The 17,013-nt window shown below is 45.7% G+C and overlaps 1 protein-coding gene and 1 long non-coding RNA gene across 2 annotated transcripts in view; one reads left to right on the forward strand and one right to left on the reverse strand.

Annotated features, from left to right (window-relative positions):
- The window catches only part of KLHL6 (kelch like family member 6), a 38,690-nt gene that overhangs the window by 2,323 nt on the left and 19,354 nt on the right, over positions 1–17,013 (forward strand). The window contains exon 2 of the mRNA XM_068201367.1: positions 13,968–14,391. Within this exon, the coding sequence (XP_068057468.1) occupies positions 14,132–14,391 (260 nt within the window). The 5' untranslated portion in view covers positions 13,968–14,131. The remainder of the gene's footprint in view (positions 1–13,967; positions 14,392–17,013) is intronic.
- Positions 9,745–17,013, reverse strand: part of LOC137480278 (uncharacterized) — an 89,091-nt gene continuing 81,822 nt past the window's right edge. Inside the window, exon 4 of the long non-coding RNA XR_011002773.1 lies at positions 9,745–10,689. This is a non-coding gene — a long non-coding RNA (uncharacterized lncRNA). The remainder of the gene's footprint in view (positions 10,690–17,013) is intronic.

The following is a 17,013-nucleotide window of genomic DNA, read 5'->3' on the forward strand; positions in this document are numbered from 1 at the left end:
AAGTCCATGATTACTGCTCTTGGACATCTATGCGGAACAGTCTGGGGAAGGGCTCAGATCTGAGCACGGGAAGAGGTGAAGGTGAGCCACAGTAACCAGAGGAGGAGGCTGAGGAAGAAGAAGGGAGAGGAGAGTCTAAGCACCACATCCCTTACCCTGATCACTGATCAGAGAGAAGAGAGCAACATGTAACTTGGACAACATTAAAAAGCCTGAATGCAACACGGGGAGGGTATCACTGGATAAAAGAGAGGATTTAGACATTTGAGAAAGATGAGTACAGACTGGCAACTAATAACCAACACAAGGATCGTTATGAAGAGCTGTGCAACAAATGGAGCAGAGATGAAACAAATCTGTCAGTACAAGGAGAGAGAACAGATCTGACATTTGTATGAAAAGTTTTAGTGGTCAGAAAGCTTAAAAAAAAAAAGAGTTCAGTGACATCACTGCAGAGCCTGATGCAAGTGTGCATAAAATGTCATGTCAGAAGCCATTCAGCAGGATTCCAAATAGTGCTGAGCAAAAGGAAAGGTGACATTACTAGGAACTTGTGAGGAAAAGCAGAAGAGTGAGTTCAGTAACTATTGCAGAATCTGCTTTTTGAGTATGCCAGAAAAAAGCATTAAGGTGCAGTAAGTAAAAGGGAAGAGATGTATGGAAATAGCATTAAAAAAAAAAAAAAGGCTGGGTGAAATGAAGATGAAGGTACAGCAAAGTCTCTTCATGTGATAAGGGGACAATTCTCCCCCTCTATTCTGCTCTCGTGAGACCCCACCTGGAGTACTGAACAGAGCCGTGGTGCCCCCACGGCATAAGAAGGACATGGAACAGTTGGAGGAAGTCCAGAGGAGGCCACAAAGTTGATAAGGGGACTAGGCTACATTCCATGTGAAGACAGGCTGAGAAAGTCAGGGCTGTTCAGCCCGGAGAAGAAAAGGTTGTGACAACCTTCCAGTACCTGAATGGTCTACTGGGAAGGCAGAGAGGAACTCTTGGTCAGGAACTGTGGTGATAGGACAAGGAGTAATGGGTTCAAACTGAAAGAGAGGACATTTAGGTTAGATATACAGAAGAAATTCTTTCCTGAGAGGTGGCTGAAGCACTGGAACAGAATTCCCAGAGAAGCTGTGGCTGCCCCATCCCTGGTAATGTTCCAGGGGCCCTGAGCAACTTGGTCAAGTGGAAGGTATCCTGGCTCAGTGCAGGGGGGTTGGAATGAGTTTATCTTTAAGGTTCCTTCCAACACAAACCATTCTCTGATTCCATGATTGTTCTATTATTCTATGATAAAAGACATCTCACAGAAATACAGAGAACACACCAACATTTTCTAAAATTCTTCCCATGACTCTGGATTCTTTCACTGTCCTGCCAAAAGTCCTGTGGGTCACGTTGACTTGAGCTGGTCTGCTGGGATAATCAGCAGGTACACCCATTTAGGCTGGAAGGCATTTTTCCAGAACCAGTCCCTTTCAGCCTCTCCTCTTCCCATCACCTGTTTGAAATGCCAGCTGCACCAGGAAATTTCATCTGCAACACGGGTTCCTGCGCTGGTACTTGCATAGGAAGGGCCCTGGCAAAAAAATACTCCCCTCCTCTAGTTATTGTTGCCATTTTCACTGCCTCCTGGCTGGCTCTGTAGATCCTACAGACACTTGTGCTTTGGACACTTATGCTGTACATGGTAGCCCTTTGCTCAGGCTGGCAGTGCTTCCCTGGGTGTCTCTGCTGCAGCAGGGCAGCAGGATGGGAAGGAATGGGCATTCTCCAGAGCCAGGCTCCGTGCTCAGCCCTGCACACCCCATGCCCAGCTGGGTGCTGTCCCACTGCCAGCAGGCTCAGTGCTCACTCCTCAGCCAGGCAGGCTCTGGGATTACACTGGGTTACTTCCAGTACACGCAAAAGCCACTGTAAAACATCAGCGTTGTGTTTACATATTCAGCACTGCAATTAGGATTGCCTATCCCACCCTGGTCCTAGGCCAGCCCATGCTCCTATCCCATGCAAATCCCCTCTTCCCACTCATCCCAGTGATTCCCACTCATCCAGTGCTGTAAGCACCTCAAAACAAGGCCCATGCCAACAGTCCTCCTGTGCAGAAAGCATGTGTCTAATTTTTTCCAGCCAGTATCTCCAGGTTCCAAGCCTGGGAGATGACTATGGGAGTGTAAATTGCAGAGCTGAGAAGAATGAACATTGCATCACTGCTGCCATAAACACTGAGCTATTTCTTTTTGTATCAGAGTATCGAGACACCATGAAACCAATACCTAGCTGGGGAGATAGAGTCAGTTGTGCTGTTGTTTGTCTGGTTCTTCTCTTTGGGGAGAAGTAAGAAACAAACAAATGAAAGATATTTGAATTCTTGTTGGTCGCACGGGTGATGACTTGAGGGGAGTTGTTCTTGTGGAATGGCAGACAGACACATGCAACCACTAACCCAGCAAGAGAGTAGCAGGTACCTACAAAAACAGTTCCCTGAGCCCGTGTTGTCACTGTGTTGCCACTCAGCCCTGTAACCTCAAGCCCAACCACAACCCCACAATTGTTTGCATTAAATATGCTCTCACAACAGTACTTTTTCACACATCCTTACCCCACAGGCCTTCCCTTTATGCCATGCTGCCATGGAACACCCTACAGCACAGCTCCAGCTCTGCCCTTCAGCCACACTAAATAGCTCTCTCCTCAAACCATTTGCCAATGCCAGGACCAATTAATAGGCAGGAGCATTGCACCTCTTCATCTCCAAGACCTTCGGGCATTTCAAAAGTTAAATGAATCCTTTCTCCAACCCAAGTAACCCTGAAAAGCTTTGACAGTGAAGAAAATAGGTTGCAAATAAACAGTATTTTGAATGGGCATATGCATGGCAGTCTCCCCAAATAGAGAATCTTAGACTGTCAAAGCTATCAGAGACCTCCAAGCTTGCAGATCCCTGCCACCACCTGCTTCTGGTGCCCCTCTGGCAATAGGCTGAGGAATAGAAATTTAGAAATTGGTTAGCTTGGACTAATACCCTTTCTACCCCTAAGAGTGACAGGGGACACTTTCCAGTTGCAGGAGCAGCCATTCTATGTGCCAAGGTCCTCACACTGGTCTGGGCTGCTGTGCCTTTGGGGTGGTGCTTGGGCAAATACTCACATGGCTTTTGTTAGCTTATATTTTTGTCTACCCCTTCACATTTTTCATCAAAACAGCTTCATCAGTAAAGTTAATCCAGAAGAGGTAGTTCACCAGGAGCTCTGTGATTTCTTCCTCCTCTGCTTGCAGCCAGAGCTGTTGAATGGCTCGGCACCTGCATTCTAAGATACACTGAAGAGCTGCTCTGTTACTGGCACAGGAGTGCCAAGCAATCTCTCTCCAGGCTGACTTGGCTCTCCAAGGATGAAGGAATCATGGATGCCAGAAGGACAACTGACAATTCTGTCCTCAAATCCCATGCTTCCTGCTCCCTGCACCCGGGAGAGCAGCACAGTAAAAAGCCTCCTACTACCCAGAAATCACTGGTTGGACTCACCAGCCCAGCATTCCCAGCCTGAAAGCTGCTGCCTTGTCTAAAAGTGCTGGCTGCCTTGGGCACGGACTGCTGGGAAGGGATGTGGAATAGCTGCTGTGCCCAAAGATCTGCTTTGGAGCAGCACCCAAAGTCCCAGCCCACATCAACTCCCCGGTCACCCTCTCTTTTGTAAACAGGCTTTTGAGCACCTGTTCTGAGATCTAAAATGGGACCTGGAATAATCCTATGGAAAAGAGTTGTGTGCTTCTCTAAACAAAGCTCTCAGCTCTATTAAAATGCTCAGCCAGACTAAAGCAGCTTCAGATCTTGGACAAAGATTTGTCACACGATGACAGGAAAGAAAATGTTAGCCAAAGTAATCCCAGGAAAACACACGTAATGAAGGTTTGCAGATTCCAATGCAGCAGCTAAATCAACACCTTGCTTTGCCAAGAAAACATTGTGAAATCTGTGGTTTGCTCTTTGATCCTAAGCCTTCCCTACCCATCTTTTCATAAGCAGTATCATTAGACAGAAATGATTGTAAAACTAAGATTGGTTTGTCAGTGAGCTTCTGATAAAAAAGAAATTGACTTGTCATGTCACAGATGGCTGCTAGACTATGCTGGCATACATTAACACGGTACTGAGCCTTGAAGAAAAAATGGACTATCTAAAATATTAAATATGGTAGGATAAGCTTTCTTGGACTTTTTAGTTAACATTTTTATGTATAGGATACAATATTTTGTAATTTTAAAAGGGGAGGAAATGGAAATGAGGAACAAATCATTACTGTAAGCAGGAAGCAATACAAGGCAAGTATGTCTCATTTCTTTAGATGTGTGCTGTATTTATATTATTCATATTTTCCCTCTAAAATTCAATAAACCTAATGATGCCCTTTAACTCAGAAACACACTAATAAGAGTGTGAAGTTCTGAAGAACTTCTGTCTTTCCCCGGGGCAGATATTATGGAATTACACTGGAACATTAAAATTCTTCATTCTCTTTTTAAGCGAAAACTTAATGTTTTCTTAAATCAATATTGGTTGGCGGAAAAATTACAGTAGCGCTCCTAGAGTTAAAACTCTCTAATTGGAGGTGGCGAACTTTGAAAAGTTCCCTGTCTTCTCCAGTCCAAGAAGGCTTTGGTCTCCTCCAATGTCACACTGGCAATTGTCACACACGGCCAGCTGGGCTCGGGCTCCGTCCCCCGAGCGGGGCTCCTGCTCCGGCGCTGCCGCGCAGGATCTGTCACACTTTCCACAGCGGAGGCGTCGCGGTGTCCCCGAGCTGCCCGGCTGTCCCAATGCCCTACATTCCAGACAGCTTCCCTGATGGATCGCAGGGCTCCGAGAGCCAGCGAGGAGCTCTCTCGGCGGGTCCCTGGCTGTGCCAGCGCCGGGGCCAGCGCGGACCCTGCGGGCTCTCGGGGAATGTCAGCTCCCCTGAGGACACCTCGCCCCCGCTCCCGGGGCTTCCCTGCGCCCTCCCCTGAGGAACGGCAGAGCTCACGGGCAGCGCCGGCCCCTCGGCGCCCTGCTGAAGGTGACAGGGGTCCTGCTGTGCCCCACGAGGAGCTTCGTGCCACGCTCAGGCGCCCGCCGGGCCGGGCAGCGGGAGCCGCGCGGGGCTGGGGATGCCGAGGGCCCGGGCCGGGCAGAGCGGAGCCTGGGCGCGTCCTGCCGGGCCTGCCTCGCACAGGAGGAGGAGGAGGGCTGGCTCTGGAGGCTGGCCGTGCTTTTCGGGCCTCTGCTGCCGGGAATTGATGTTCACAGCTATGGCTGCGATAAGCTAACTCTGATCAGCTTAAAAACCAAACTAGCAAAGGCACAGGCTCCTAACAGCAGAACTCCTTCAAACTTGGTACACAGGCAGTCAAAGCACACTCAGATAATTCCCTTCCTCAAGAGGAAATACTACAACTTTTTCAGCGCTTCCTCTTTTTATATTTGAAATCTTTGCCCTTCATGCAATACCTTTATTTGCATACGGATTGTAACAAGTCACCTACACTGTTTCCAGCTTTAGGCCATTCATAATTCACTTGCGTAAAAGGCAATAACGGTTTTTGCTACTGGTAATAATTAGCAAAATGTACATTTCTACAGCGTGATTTCTGCTCAGATAAATATTTTCCCACCTGCTCAGCTACTTAGCTAAAAATCTACCAACTCAATCCTTCCGTAGGCTGCGGGTAGCTGGAAGAAGGGAAGCAGGGTTTATCCACATCCCCAAGCTCCCTGGCTCACACCATATGATTCTAGTGGATCCATGGCAGGGGCTGGAATGAGATGGTATTTAACATTTTTCAACCCAAGCCATTCTATGATTCATACAGAGTGAAGATTAAAGACCCTTCCTCTATAAGTAATGTTGAATTCTCGTCTAACAATGCTACCTAAAGACCAGTTTCGCACAAGTTTACATTTTTTGCAAAAGAGACAGTTAAGACACCCTGCTGAAAAACTGCAAAGTTTCCATTTTTTTAACAGTATTTTAAAACTTGATGAAGCTTCAGTTGCTGTAATGATGTGGAACTAACTGAGAACTATAGTCCGTTTTTTAAAACCAACATTCAGGTTCACCAGACATTCACTGTTCTTTCCACCATTAAATGGCAAGTTTAAATGTCAGGTTTGAGCTAAAGCAGTAGCTGTGGATGAAAAGGGTCAACTGGAAAATCAGATGGATGTAGGTAGTGGTTTTGTACAGGAGAGCACTTGTGTGTAGATGTATTAAATCAAATTGCACTTCAACCAAAAGTTATGTATTTGTTTATTAAAAAGATGTAGATTTTTGCTTCTTTCTAGTTTGCTTCTTTCCCCTAGACCAAGCAAGGCTCAGCTTTCAGCAGTCACTTGTCAGTTAACCAACTGATTCCCCCCTTTATTTTGTCAGAATAGGAAACACAATAATTAATTACAGAACCTTGGGGATAAGTTTCTTCCAGTGATAAGCTTATGTTCCAAGAGTAACAATATTTGCTAATGCCATCCTTATTTTTTTGATAATTAGACAAGCTACTAAATAACCCCATGTCAACCAGCAGTGGAAACTGTACCATATGGTGGTAAAAAAAAAAAAGACTGACTGTGATCTGCTGGATCTGCTGAGTGCACCATACAGAGTGTCACTCCCTCTTGAAAAGAGTCCTGCTCCTTTCTCCTGTTACCAGCTCCAAGGAAAAAAAAAAAAAAAATCTAATTTGGCTTCAGAAAGTTCAAACTGGACTTCATTCTTTTCCTCTGGGTCCATGTGGGTTTCAGGTCTGATAGACTCAGTCCTGCAGGGAAGCAAACAAAGCAGCCTGGTGCAAGTCAGCAAGTGGTGAGGGTACAGAGCACACAGACCATCACACTGGCTTCTCTGCTTGAGGTCGTCCCAAGTGAGGTTGAGAGGCTTTACAGCCCAAGAAGGAGATCTGTGTTGCAAACTAGCAGAATCCCACCACAAGGAAGGTAAGGAAGGACCACATTGATTTTGGGGCCAGCATTTCTAAGCTTCACACAGTCGAAAAACGGAAGCAGAATTTGGTCACAGCTCTGGAGCATCATTCAGAGTGTGAACTCATCAGTTAGGTATGTGCACAGAACTAGCTGAGATCTACAGGCCTCTTGAGAAATAAAGTCAGCGTTGCCTTAGACATCAGTCAGAGACTAGGTTCATTTCCCATGGTTTGGGGTCACACTTTGAGCTTTTCAGAGGGCCACTCAACAAATGTTATGACTAGACTCAAGAACTCAAACTTTAGTCCAAGCAGAGTCCCATTAGTACCAAACAGGCACTAAAACATGGACTTCCACATAATTCACTGCAATGGCAGCTTCCTCCATTTCCCAGCTCCTGCCAAGCAGAACAGCCCTCCTTCATTTCAAGAGCTGCTTTGTTGGTCAGGTTTTTTAAGCTGTGGAACAAGTGTCTGTGCTGTAGCGCTGTCGCTCTTGCCAAGGCTGTGTTCCTTACCTTGTTTGCTGGATGCCAGAACCTGGCAGCAGCAGCACATCGAGGTGCACAAAGAATACAACATCAAAATATCACTGAGGACAACAGGCCTGTATTTCTTCTAGCATGGACCTGATTCCTGCTGTCCAATTATGGAGATCAAAGGTATAATTTACTTAGAGGAAGAATTATTTGTGCATAAACAGCCACTAGCTAATAATACAGAGAAGATGCTAATAAATTCTAATGGGTGGCAGAGCAGACAGCAGTAGACAAATGACCTGAGCATCTTGTTATATAAACTGAAACAAGAGGGAGTCTGATGCTGATGACAAAACCTTTTTGTGAGTAATGCTGGCAAAATCTTTTAAAGAATAACTCAACTCTAAGTTAAAAGAAAGTGAGGCTCTTCTTCCCTACTAGAAACTAACTTTAGGACCTTCTTTCCATCTTCACAAACAACAAGAAATGGAAGTAACTGCTGCTATTTTGTTTCAAACACTGATTATCTTGAGGACAGAAAAGGAGGAACACTTGTTTGTTGTCTTGAAAAACCTGCAGCAGTGTAAGGTGTTGACGAAAGGATGTCCTTCTCGCAGGGAGAAGGAAAGGACTGTTCTGACTGGGGAAGGCTTGTTACAGCTCTCCTCAAATGCCATGGCTAGCACCTACTGCATTTATTCTGGTTCTTACCTACAGCCACATTCCTGGCCTCAGCCCTTCCAGTTTCATTTGGATGTATCTCATCTTGGGCTATAAAATCTTAAAATACAGCGTTGAGTGATGTCTCAGCTTGATCTGTCTGCTGCTTTGGGAGTGACCATACTGCACCCCCAGACTGCAATTCAGCTGCTTCAAATAGAGCAAACACTTATTTAAATAGCAGCCTTCCTCCACCACTCCCTCAAAAGCTAATGAGCAGGGGATCAAAGATTCTTGAGCTCAACTGGCCCATCCACACATCAGGGTGACCTTCATAGCCTGTAGCACACGTGGGAGCAATATAACAACCAGACTTTAAATACTGAACCCAAATAATTTGGCATTTACAGCTTGGTCAGCTGGGACCTCTCTGTTATACAAGGTGAAAGCGTGGTTTGGAGTCACTCATCTGGATTGTTAGCACAATGCCTGACTGTCCCAAAGAAAACAATACATGGAAGCAGCAGTTTTTCTAGAAACATCCCAGTGACTTAAAATACATGCAAAAACACTCTGAGAGCAAAAGATGGAGAGGTAATAAATGCAACACTGCAGGGTAACACTGCAATTGTAACACAAAAATTGAAAAATAATTTTCAAGAGTGAGGGTATGAGACAGGCCAGCTTCACAAAATCACCATTGTTTGCTGACTTTGAACAACTGCAGCCGCCCAGAGGGAGGGATATGGGAAGTCTCAGCAGTAGTTTTTGAAATGGAAGGTGGCACTGGTTCAGCAGAGGAAGTAAACTGCAATTAAACAAATATTCCAGTTTGCAGTTTGCAGAAAATCTGATCCAAAAGTTCTGTATGTATTTTCAAAACCTGAAATCCCATTTGTTCCCCCATAGCTAAATTAAGAACGTGCTATTTTGAGCTAGTGAACCTTATCCCAATGTACTGAAAACACAGACAAAAATCCAGCAACTTTCCAGGGTTGACAAGATTATCTCAGGCCTCAGCTATCTTGCTTTGCACCGTGCTAGAAAACAGCTGATGGTAAGATGAGCCCTGATACGTGTCCAGCTGCAGTCCCCACCCCTGCTCCCACACCAAGGAGCTGTCTCTGCTACCCAGCAGGGCCCTGTGTGCTCTGAGGTGCTTTCTGCAGTGCTTATTGGGATGCACAGTGGAAGCAATTGCAGTGTTTTTCTACTTGAAGAAGTCAAAACCTTGCCAAGACCTTTCTTCTGCTGTCGTGTCCTTGCCCTCTTGGAGGCCAGCACCTTTAAGAAGGCTCTCTCCGATGAAGGAACGCTGTCTTCCACAGCCCTCAGGAAGCATGGTGAGGCCTGGAGACGTAGCTGTCAATGTGCTGCTGGGTGGCTTCAGCTTTGAAAGCTGTCTGGAGTGTAAAAAGTGGAATAGCCTGGAACAGAAGCCACTTGGTCACAGAACACACAGACCTGGAGTATCATTTGTGGCAGCAAAATGGATATGGTCTGGAATAAGAGGAGGAAGAAAAACAACAAGGATCACTTTGTATGAGCTCCAGGTCAGAAATATGAAGTCATTGCCATCTGCAAGTTCAGCAACTTGCTCATTACTTAGAGTAGGAAGTTTCCAGATCCCATTGTGATACCATTGTGGCTCCTCTCAGACTCATCTGGTCCCTAAGGGCTCTGTTAGCTAAAGTACAAGGATGTGGGAAGCAAAACAAGTAACAAGAACTGTCAGAAATAGGTTCCTGTGTTTTTGCCTTTGTTTAAAGAATGCCTCAGGTCCTTGGTCTTGATCCGTTGTTGGTGGGTGTGATTTCTTCTGTCACTCCTCTCAGTCATGGCCCCAAGTCCACGACTTTTTCCTGGGACAGCCTGAATCTTTCACTTTACAAGATGGGAACCAGGATTCCTGGCTAGTCTAGGCAGACTCATCTGTCGAGGTCAAGCTTTACAGGGCTGAAATGCCACAGTGATGAGATCCTGGATTCAGGAGCAGACAGTTGAAAATGGGCTGGTGTTGGCTACAGATCAACATGTAAAAGAGGAGCATGGTCAAAGGGGAACAGAAGACACAGAGGTGAGGAAGTCATGGCAGGATGGAAAGCAGCCTCTGAGCTCAGCTCAAATGTACTGCGCAGAGATTCATAGGTACCAGCAGCAGCCTGTGCTGGATGTTACAGAGCTCTGTAAACTTCCTATGACACAAGTAAGGGATATACATTATTGACACAGTAATTCCAGCCAGGTAGCCAGTTCTCTCAAGCTGATACAGAGTATGCACAGATCAGTTCAGTATTCCTAAGGTAAAGACAGTAGACAAACAAGCCTTTACCCTACCTGAACAGACAAGCCTTCACTCTTACCAGTTCATTTAGCTTGCAGGTAATTCTTTACTGAAAGCAGTATGAGAGTGCAGACAGAATAAATCTTTAAAGGCCAAATAGAAGAATGTATCTGGAAGCTTCTACCATGAAGTAACAAACTGGATTAACCCCAACACCCCAGGATTAAATAACACATTGCTACTGCACTCTTGGGCCAGAGAGCACCTCAGGAGAGCAGCTGCCTGGTTGCTGGGTTTGTTGTTCCCTTATACCTGCAAAGACACCACACTCACCTCAGCATTGTCCTCATGCTAGCCCAGAGAATGAAACTAGTTACTACATTTGCAGATTAATCCCTGAGCAAGGGCTTCTCTGAATACAAGGCAGCCCAGTGTGGGGCACAGAGGGCACAGGTTCTCACTGGGATGTACTAGACTGAATTGATAGCTGTTATTGCAATTCAGCTAGTAATGAGCAGGCTGTGCTGTGCTTGGGACTTGCTTGCCTGCCTGTAAATTACCTTCTGGTGCTCATTGGTGGTCGCTGCTGCTGTGCTGCTGATGCACTGTGCACTGTGTTGTGCCTGGGAGCACTTTGGTGAGAGCCATGGTGACGGGCCTGGGCTGGCAGGTGGCCAGGGCATCGCTGCTGTGTCTGTGCTGCTGCACGGGGCAGGCTGGAACTCCAGGGGGAACTGGGGTGGAAGGGACTGTGACCTGCAGAGGAGTCCATGTCTAAAAAAGGACCTGGGGTGGAGATTGTAATGGATACACCTTTGTTGTAAGCCATGATTTGAGTTGTATGTTACAGGAATTAATATAACAGGAATCACCCAAATAAATGGAGGAAAAGCCTCCCAGGAAGCAGCTGCAGGGCAGAACTGACCTGACCTAAGCTGTCCTTGGTGCCCAGGACCTCTACCTTACACAGCACCTTTCCCGTCCCAAGTAACCACCAGAAAAGATTGAGCCCAAAGTCACGAACTAAATTAACTCAAAGGACATTTTGTGGACATTTGTGGACATTTTGTGGGCATTTTGCAAGGGAAGTCCATAGACTAAGGGATTGACATCTGTGTATTATATCCAAGGGTGGAAGGTGGGGTGATGGTTAACGAGGGTGTACTGAGTAGTGTGGGACCTGAGCATGATGTGAATGATATGGAGTACGAGTGGAATGGGTTTGTTTTTTCTGGGGTAGGGTTGATTTTCTTCACTGGGGCTAGTATGGGGCTTTGGATTTATTGTGGTCAGGGTTGATGATATAGAGATGTTTTTGTTATTGCTGAGCAGGGCTTATACAGAGCCAAGGCCTTTTCTGGTTTTTATACAGTGGGAAGGCTGTGTGAAATCATGCTCCGTATATAATGTGGGGGGAAGGAGGAAGGAGGGATGTTTGGATCATGGGGTTTGTCTTCCCAAGTAACCATCATGTGTGATGGGCCCTGCTCTCCTGGAGGTGCTGAACACCCACCTGGCCATGGGAATCAGTGAATAGAGTCCTTGGTTATGTGTGTGGCTTTTCTTTTGCCTATTAAACTGTCTTTATCTCAACCCATGGGTTTTCCATCTTTTGTCCTCCCAGTTCTCTCCCTGGTCCCTGTGGTGGGAGAGTGAGCAAGCTGCCTGGGGCTGGGCTGCTGGCTGTGGTTAAACCACAACACCATGGCAACAGAAGAAAGGAGGGGACGTGCTTGTCAAGAAAAAAAAAAAAAGAATTTAGGGGTTAAAAATACACCATATGGGTTAGCAATGGCACAGGAGGAGACAGACTGTGGATAATGATTACTACTAATAGTCAACAGTTCCTTGAGCTGCCGAGGTCCTTCCTGCAGTGCAGTTACTGACAATGCCACAGCCATCGACCTAGTTACTGCAGGGTTTCCGTTCCCAGCAGTCACAGCCAACACTGACTTCAATTTCACAATTATTAATGCTTTGCTTAAAGCTTCAGCAACTGGAATCAAGTGATCGCTGTGGAATCTCAGCTTTCGCTTAAACAGATAAGCACAATGTGAAGCTTCTCACTGTCACAGAAAAGTCTGATAAGATGAATTCCCAAAGGTCAGAAGTCATGGTGATAAACAAGGAGAACACAGCCCAAGATAGGGTTAAAGTATTGTGATTTTTAAAGCACACCTAGTACTTTTGAGGGGTTTGGTAATTTTCTCATTGTATTCCTACAAGAGTATTTGGGAAAGAAGGGACTGGCTTTAGAAAAGGAAGCATTCATTAGCAAAACTTAGCACAAAAAGCAGCAGAAACACATTTAAATCAGCTGGGAAAGGAAAAAGCCAAAGGGCTTCACAGACTACACAAAATGAAGAAAACCCCATTACAAGGAGGTAGAGGAAAGCAGGCAGGATATTTTTTGCTTTCCTTCCTCTTCATCTTCCAATCTGACTCTCTCAGACCCTGCTTTCACCTCCTTCTGGAAGAGGGGGAAGCCAAGCTTCCCATAATACTGTGAGCTCAACTTTACAAGCTGGAGACAAAAGAGGAAACCAAACACACAATAAGAACCTGTGGATTGGCCAAACAAGGATTCCTAGAGGTAATTATCATAAAGGCAAGGTTGGTTAGCATTCAAGCTACCAAGGTGAGGATTGGTCCTACATTCCTCTCAGGGGGAGATGAAGATGTGCTTTTCTACTTCCCAGTGCAAGAGTTTCCTAAGCAAGCCAGGGATTTGCTCTGTTACTCTCAGTAGGCTGTGTCGCTTATTAATTCGGCTTGGATCAGGTTCTCATCTAAGTCATGTCCACGTAGATCTGGTCCATCCTTAAGTGACAGCAAAACCTTCAGCACTGTGCTCTGTGTGCTCCTGTCATGCTGCAGGCTCAGCCCAGAGCTGCCCTGCAGTGTCCCCACTGCCAGATGTGCAGCCTTGGTCCCACCACTGTCCGTGTCGGTCTTGGGGACAAGTCAGATGCAGCTGTGCCTCAAGCTATGCCCATCAGTGAGGATGGGGGGATGACCATGAGTACACTGCTCCCCAGGCTCTCTCCCTGAGCTTTCACTGCTACTCAGAGCTGATGGCAGGGCACTGGCTGCATGGACCACATCCCTGTGCGCAGCAGTGGAGCCTGAAGACCATCAGCCGTGAGATCTTTGATGCTGGTCCATGTCCTTGAGAGAGTTGTACCCATTTAGCCTTAAAGAAAAGCCATGCAATGGTTGCCAGCCACCAAGTCATGAGGGACAGAAACATCCACTTGGAGGACTTTCTGAATATGCAAGCATATTACTAAAAACCAAAACCAAACCCCAAACCAGCTCAGTTATTAATAATTGCATACCTGGAAAAAGTAATATAGAATATTACTCTTTTTTCCTTAGCAGCCCAGTCCATCAGGAGTGCTGGGTAGGCATGTGGTGCACCTATCAATAGAACCAGCAGATAACAGTGAGAGATTGGCTTGAGGGTGGGAAGCAGGTTGTCCCTGTCACTCGTAATCTTCTCACATCCAGAGGCATCTTAAGGCCTTTCTAAACACGCTGATACTGCCTGAAAATCACTGAAAAAACCCACCCTTTGTTTGTGTTAACAGGATGAGAAAGTGCAAGGCTTCCTGTTATGTGTGTGTGACAGCTACAGATAAGCAGAGACCTCTGGACAGGAAATCCGCCCAACTTCTGCAGTGTGATTTGCCTGAAGCTGAGGAGCTCTTTTTAGATCGAAGCACCAACAGAATGAGACAGGGCTGGCCAGAAAATGGGGGACACGCTGGAGAAGAGCTCTGAGGAGCCTGAGATCTCTTTGAACAATGAGTGTTCGACGAAAATGGGGGACCTGGTGGAAGTCTCGAGTGGTGAAAAGGTCAAGTTTGACGATACAGGTCTCTCTCTGGTGCTCCAGAATGGCCTTGAGAACCTTCGGCTTGAAAATTCCCTTACTGATGTCGTCCTGTGCGTGGACAGCAGGGAATTCTCCTGTCACCGAGTGGTCCTTGCTGCAGCAAGCAATTATTTCAGGTAAGGTTTGTAACAAACAAAACCAATGTGCTTATTTTGCTTCTTAGACTCGAACTGTAGGTCTCCAAGATTGCAAACTGGGCATTAAAGTATTTCAGCTTTTTTAAAGTTGGAGACTTAAATAAGGCAGGTGCTAAGTTGTGGATTTGCTGGAGTTCTGATACCAGCACTCAAAAAGTCTGCTGGAGGCATGCAAAGGAAAACAGAATATTGGCAGACAAGTGCATGAGAAAAGGGTGCTTTGACCAAGTAGCTTTAGCCACTTGTCTTCTCCCTTTGGGACCTGGACAAAGAGAAATACCCATTCAGATAGCAGGGTATTTTTATTGAAATAGGAGTGGGTTTCTAGAACTTGCTAATTTTTCCTATTACCATTCTGGGGTAAAAATATATATTGCATTAAATTGTTGAGGAGGAAAGAGAAGGAATTTTCCATCTGGAAATCAGCTGCAATGAGAAGTATCTCCTTGAAAGCAATTTTGCCACTTCATCATTTCTTTCTGGTCCACTTGAATTTTTCATTCTTTCAGTGCAATAGATATTCTATCTGAGACTACTGGCCAACAAGAACAAAATTTAGACACACAGAGGAACTTGGTATCAGTTTTAGCACAGATTTTCTATTATAATTTAGACAATATAATTTAGACCATCACATTTGCATGGCTGGGATTTTTTTTCTTTCTTTCTTTTACTGCTAAAGTGGTCAGATGACTGAACAGCTACAGAGGAAACACAAGAAAAAAGAACCTGTGACCATTTGTGACATGAACAGAAAGCTAATTTTAATGGAGTCTGGTAAGCTTTACTGGTAGTGCCTGGAAGAACAGTTCTGCTTTTCTAATCTAGAATAGAGATTGTGTCTGTGAATATTTGGAGACAGCTATTATTTCTACAGAGAGACTACATTTATTGCATATGAGAAAATATACAGCTAAAAGCAGAGATGCCCAAATATTTCTTACCAGCATCGTGTGTGTAATGGACAGCAGATGCACAAATTAAAATCAAAATTATCATAATGATACGTTGACAAAAAACCACAATTTCACTATAAATAAAGATGCTGCGATCAGAAGGATTTCCCAGTTAAAACCAGGCAAGACAGTTTTATAAGAACAGCTGTTGGCCAGCTTTCCACTGAGCTTTTCCTGAGCTACAGCCTGTCCCTTTGGAAGGAGGGGGGATACCTGGCTGGAGGTCATCTCATCCCAAGGCAACTGCACACGTGTGCAGGCTCTGCCCTTCTGGGTGCTTCTGTTTGGCTTGGCTTCCCACAGAGCTGAGATTTATTACATCTCACTGTCTGCCAGTGCCTCTTGTCATGACTCTTTGGGTTAGTGTCAGTCACATTTGGCACAGGATGGAGAGCTCAAACCTGAAGTTCCCGTGAGTTTGATGGAAATTTGCAGCTAGGAGAGGAGAAATACTGGGCTGGCACCCTTGGTGCTTGGCAGGGTAACGGGCAGGGTGTCCTGGTACACAGTGCCCAGAACAACCACACTGTCCTGCCCTGCTGGGCACAGCCAGCACAGAGCTGAGCTCCTGGGAGGGACCCTGAAGTGTGTGAGAGGAAAAGGAGGGAGAATGGAGGGCTCAGGAAGGGGAAGCTGAGGTTACTGTGAGGAGGGAAAGAAGGACGCAAGTCTGCAGGGAACTGAGCTTCACTGGTTCTGCTGCTCACAAGGAGCCTTCATTCATCTTGCCATAATTCTCTAGAAGCTGCATGGCCCCAGAGAAAGAAGGAATTCTTAAATCCCACTGTTCCTGTGAGTGCGTTCCACGCTATTTCAGGACTTCTAACAGCCATGCACAGGAGCAAAGCAAAGGGACCCAGTGACTCATGGGCTTCATTCCCCTGCCCGTTACACAACCCCTTCCTGAGCGCTGGGTGCCACAGTGTGGGCAATCCACAGCACCTGACTGGAACACACTTAAACAAAGCTAACCACTTCTAGATTAGCTTTGTTTAACTAACTTTGTTTAACTAACTAACTTTGTTAGAAGGCTTCTTCTGGCCTTTTTCAGCACTACTGGAGAGTAGATGGACTAATTCTTGTGGCATCCTGCACCCGTAGACATAAAAAGTTACTCTCCATTTACCTTCATGATGGTAATAAAGCAGAGAAGAGAAATACCAGCTGACTAAGGTGGAACAGTAGTTCTTTAATCAAGCACTGCCCAAGAGTAGTGGGAGAATGGGGCTGGGAGAGGCTGAAGCCAATTCCCAGAGCATCCTCGAGCTCCAGCATGGTTGTTTGAAGACAGGTTCATAATTCCAAGCACAAGCATTCCAGTGGGAGAGTGCTTAAAACGTGCTTCACGAAACTGCAACCCATCATTTATTTTACTGGGATTTCTCTGATTTTAAATCAGAAAAAACTTAGAATTTTTAATAAAATTACCCAATTTTGGGTATCTAAATTTGGCACTGGACCCTCAATTCAGATGTGCATTTCTTAGAGTACATGTTGGTTTAAAGCTGCAGTTTAGAATTACACAGTGACAAGACCCAGGGAAACATACAAATAGAATTAGTAGCCACGTCTGAATGATTTAGAGCTTCTTGATAAGTTCAGAAAGATTCAGAGGCACCATTTTAATCCCTAGGAGAGAAGCTCA

Source organism: Anomalospiza imberbis, chromosome 10 (assembly GCF_031753505.1).
Source record: "Anomalospiza imberbis isolate Cuckoo-Finch-1a 21T00152 chromosome 10, ASM3175350v1, whole genome shotgun sequence".
NCBI lineage: Eukaryota > Metazoa > Chordata > Aves > Passeriformes > Viduidae > Anomalospiza > Anomalospiza imberbis.